At 45.2% G+C, this 4,191-nt stretch overlaps 1 protein-coding gene across 1 annotated transcript; it reads right to left on the minus strand.

The window, feature by feature from the left end:
• Positions 1-391: 391 nt before the first annotated feature.
• On the minus strand, positions 392-1,700 carry LOC125498831 (uncharacterized). Its single transcript, XM_048647124.1, has 2 exons — positions 1,443-1,700; positions 392-1,123 (listed from the first exon to the last, which is right to left on the minus strand). Exons 1-2 carry the CDS (start codon positions 1,698-1,700, stop codon positions 392-394), a joined length of 990 nt encoding a protein of 329 aa, XP_048503081.1.
• Positions 1,701-4,191: the final 2,491 nt, after the last annotated feature.

Genomic DNA, 4,191 nt, shown 5'->3' on the forward strand with positions numbered 1-4,191 from the left:
TTAGAGACGTACAACATAGTTAAGTGATATGTAGAGACGATTCCCTTAACGCCGTGGATGAAAGGACGTCCAATAATTGCGTTATAGGCTCCCGGTACATCAACCACCAGGAACTCCGTCATCACGTCCCGGGCTTCGGTACCGTCTCCAATCCGGATCGGGAGGCTTACTAGGCCCTCAGGAGTCACAAATGCCCATGTGAACCCTATTATTGGGTATCGGACAGGCTTCAGATGATCCCGTCCTATCATCAGCTTGTCGAAGGTTGATAGGTACAATATGTTAGCAGAACTTCCTCCGTCAACTAGGATCCTATGAATCAAGGAGTTTGATACTTTCAATGTGACCACCAATGGGTCATCATGGGGATACACAACGTGCTCCGCGTCCTCTACGTAAACTCTTTCAAACTTGTCTTTGCTCCATTCATGCTTCCGCCATGAATGGGTCCATCGCTTATCACATGGATCTCAATGATCCTTGATTGAACGTTCTGGTTAGCTGGCTCGACTATATCTCCACTTCGCGTCTGAGCCTTATACTGGCTGAAATATCCTCTTCTCAGCAAATCCTCCAAATTATCCTTCAGATGCCGACAGTCCTCCGTAAGATGTCTGTGATCCCCGTGAAAATTGCACCACTTGGTTTTGTCTCGGTTTTTGTGGAACATCTGTTTTGGACGCTGCCATTTATCACTGTCTTTATTCATCAAATAGATCTGGCTTCTAACTGTGGTGAGTTGAGTGTACGCGTCAAACTTCTCTTTGCGTTCACCCATTTCCCGACCGCTTTTCTCGCGATCTCTCCTTTCACGGTCATATCTTTCGTTCTCTCTTTCGCGGTCGCTTCCTCTTTTGACCACATTTGACTCTTGTCTTCTTTCATCTCGGCCACGATCACTCTCGTGACCCTTCTTTTTTCTGTGCTTGTCCTCCTTTTTCTTCTGTGGCTCGCGATTGGTCACGACCCTATCAAATTCTTCTCCCCTGATATAATCATTGCATTGGCCTTGCCAAGGACTGGCCCCAGGGATGTGTAAGACTTTCGGCCCAGGTAGTTTCGGAATGGCGACCCTTCCTTGAGTCCTGTCATCAAGGCCAACACGGCCACATCTTGCTGCAATCTTGGTATTGAGACCGCTTCGACATTGAAACGACCAATATAGTCTCTCAGGCTTTCATTTTCGCCTTGCTTAACAGATAGTAATTCTCCAGTAGTACGCTCGCGGCGCCTATTACTCACAAGGTGTGTACTGAAGGTAGATGATAACTGGAAGAAGCTAGAGATGCTACCTGGCTTAAGACTTTTAAACCATGTTTGGGCTATCCCGGTCAGCGTGGAGGGCAAAAACCTTACACCGGATGGCGTCCACCTGAGTGTATAAGAACATATGACCTTCATAGGCTGCCACATGACCGTCGGGATCAGATGTGCCGTCATACTTGGAGAATGGCATCTTGATTCTGGATATCGAATGGTTCAGTATTTCTGAAGTGAAAGGAGAAAGTTTTGGCTTTGATGAGAAGGTGACCCCCTGCCAAATAATTACTAGCACCATTGGTGATGTACTCACGACGGGAGTAACCTTGTGTCTCCTCCTCCGAATGAAAAAGTTCTTTTGTCTCTAGTATTGGCTCTTCATAGTCGGACTGATCGATCCGCTTCTCTAGCTCCCGTCCCTCTCGATTCAGGGAGCGCATCTTTCGGACCACAATACCGTCAGCGTTCCTACCGGCCGTGACTAGTGGTCGCTTATGGGCTCCGCCAGCCTGCTGAGTAGGTGGGGTACACTGTTGGGGATTACCTGTTAACATCTAAATGAAAGATGCTCTAGTTTGAAGTTGTTCAGGACAGAATTGACTCAGTTGAGCCAAGTTGAATGGTACATTACTGTTTGGGGTCTGCTCTTAGGGCGTCCGATAGTTGAACTGTGGATTCCCTATTGCCCTAGTGATGGCAGGCTGAGAGGATGTATGTCCGACATCGAATTCCTGTGGACCATGACCAGTGTTGTTGTTTGCATCACCCATGACTGTTACTTGAAAGGACAGGAAGTCCCCTCCTTCTAGCGCCAAGTTGTTTCGGTCGTGAAACGGTTAGCGGCCTCAGTGGAGTCCGCCAAAGATATAAATAGTAACATCCTTAGTAAATAGCTGCATAGTAAGCAAACGTGGGCTACCCTCGGGGTGGTTATGAGGAAACCCCCTCCGACGCTCAAGTCAGTATTGGTCCAACTAGGATTAGAGAGAGAAACTAGAGAGAGAGATAAGCTATTTTCAGTATGAGAGAGTATGTACCTGCAGAATAGTACTATTGGGGTATTTATAGAAGTATTATTCCTCTAACAGGGCGTGTAATCCTTCGACACGTGTAGGGCTATGACGCACTTGACAGGTGGGAACATTCCCATGCTTTTGTCTTGTTAGGCGTCCGCCAACGTTATCGGACCTCAATGATGAACTGACTTTGATGGAGCTGTGGATGACATTACCATGCTCACGTCCTTGACTACGCTCGCGAATTCTTCATGAGGATCCGCTAAGATACCTGGGTTTTACCCATACAACTTCCTTCTCCACTGGGTAGCCTCTGTTCCGTCAGAAGAAATGAAAGTTGCGCTAAAAGCCACAACGTCTCCTTCTTTTGGACCAACAATTATGGAAGACTGAGCACGATCTTGGTCCCTTCATTAGTGTCGATCAAGTCCTTCATAGATCTAACCCACTCCAGATAATGATATATCTCCTTCATAGGATCCCAAGAGGAAGTGTGTCCCATCATAAATTAGTACATCAACCGGGCCTTCACTTTGGTAGTCAGTTCAGGCTCGATGCCATCAACTTCAGTCTTCAGGCTGGCGACTTGCGCTTGCATAATTTCCAATTCCCTGTCGCGAGTAGTTAGAGCATGTGATGCGACCTTGGCCTTCTCTTTTGACGCATGCAATTCTTCCTCTTTTCTCCTCAAAGCCTCTTCAGTTCAACCGTATTGACCTTTAGATTGGCTCTCTCAATATCAAGTTCTTTTGCTTTCAAAGACGCTTCACTTTTTTCAGCCCTGACCTTCATATCCCTATGCCTCTTGAATAGGGACGACATCTCCTTCTTTGCCATGAGGAAGTTTTGAGAAGCCTTGAGCATAACGGTAAAAGTAAAAAATTGTCTCACGGCTTGGTCAAACTTAAGGAACATGAGTATTTATCATACCTGGAATATTAAACTCGATGTTGTTTGGCATCAATTGTAGCATAGGAAATCAAAGTCTCTCAAACTCAGGCCAAATAAACCTATCGCTCAAAATAAAATCACTAGGGACAACGACGTTGTAAGATGGACCCTCTTTGTTGGGAGGGGCAGTGAATGCTGATTTTTGCATCTTTGTAGTAGGAGTGTTAGCCTTATCATCGTCGACATGGACAACGAAGTGATCTTTGCTTTCGGACGCTGTCGGTTATGACAGCGCTGCTTTCACAACGACCAATCATTTGGCGCATTCTTTTCCTCTCTTCCTCTTAGTAATGGCCTGGTTATCCATAGATTCCCTCTGTCTCGATTGAGTAGATCATGTCGCGACAACAGAAGAGCGTCAGAGTCAAAGATAAAAGCGATCAACTAAATAAGTATGAACGAAGCGGTTACCTGACACCATTGAAGAACGGCTCCCTTGATCTGTAATGACGCCCTTCTTGAATGTTTGTTCTTTGATGTTTACTTCTAGAAATTCCTCACTTTTTTTCATATACATCTCTATGTCCCAAGAGCTTCGGGTTTAGATCCGCGAAAAACTTGATGTAAGGATAGTGTTAACGACAGGACATTAAGTAAATTCAAAAGAAATCAATGAACCTTCTATGTTCCAGCCTTCATTCAAAACAATTCCTACGTTCTCTAAAGATGATTTTTATACGAAGATGTATCAAATTTTCCAGCCTGTGTCGTATGATTGCATTCCCTAAACCGACGCATTCGTCTTCGCCTTGACATGATTTGCCAAAGGATTCCTACCTTCGAGTCTAATCTCATAGCAATAAAATAAATTTTGAAGGATGAACGAATCCTCCCATGACGCAGCAACCTTATTAATGATGCTTAAGACTCTCCATAGTTGAGACATCAACTGTCTAGGACTTATCCCGTAAACTTGTACATGTCTCTGACTAGGTGGAGGGGTAGCCTGAACCCAATTTTGAAA

This window comes from Beta vulgaris, chromosome 6 (assembly GCF_026745355.1).
Source record: "Beta vulgaris subsp. vulgaris cultivar EL10 chromosome 6, EL10.2, whole genome shotgun sequence".
Classification (NCBI taxonomy): domain Eukaryota; kingdom Viridiplantae; phylum Streptophyta; class Magnoliopsida; order Caryophyllales; family Amaranthaceae; genus Beta; species Beta vulgaris.

What these genes read in the sequence shown, in the direction of transcription:
- LOC125498831 (XM_048647124.1), bottom strand. Translation starts at nt 1,700, where the DNA reads ATGCGCTCCCTGAATCGAGAGGGACGGGAGCTAGAGAAGCGGATCGAT. An exon ending in ATCAAGATGCCATTCTCCAA is followed by an intron (nt 1,124 to 1,442) that starts GTATGACGGCAC and finishes CTCAATACCAAG; the next exon opens with ATTGCAGCAAGATGTGGCCG.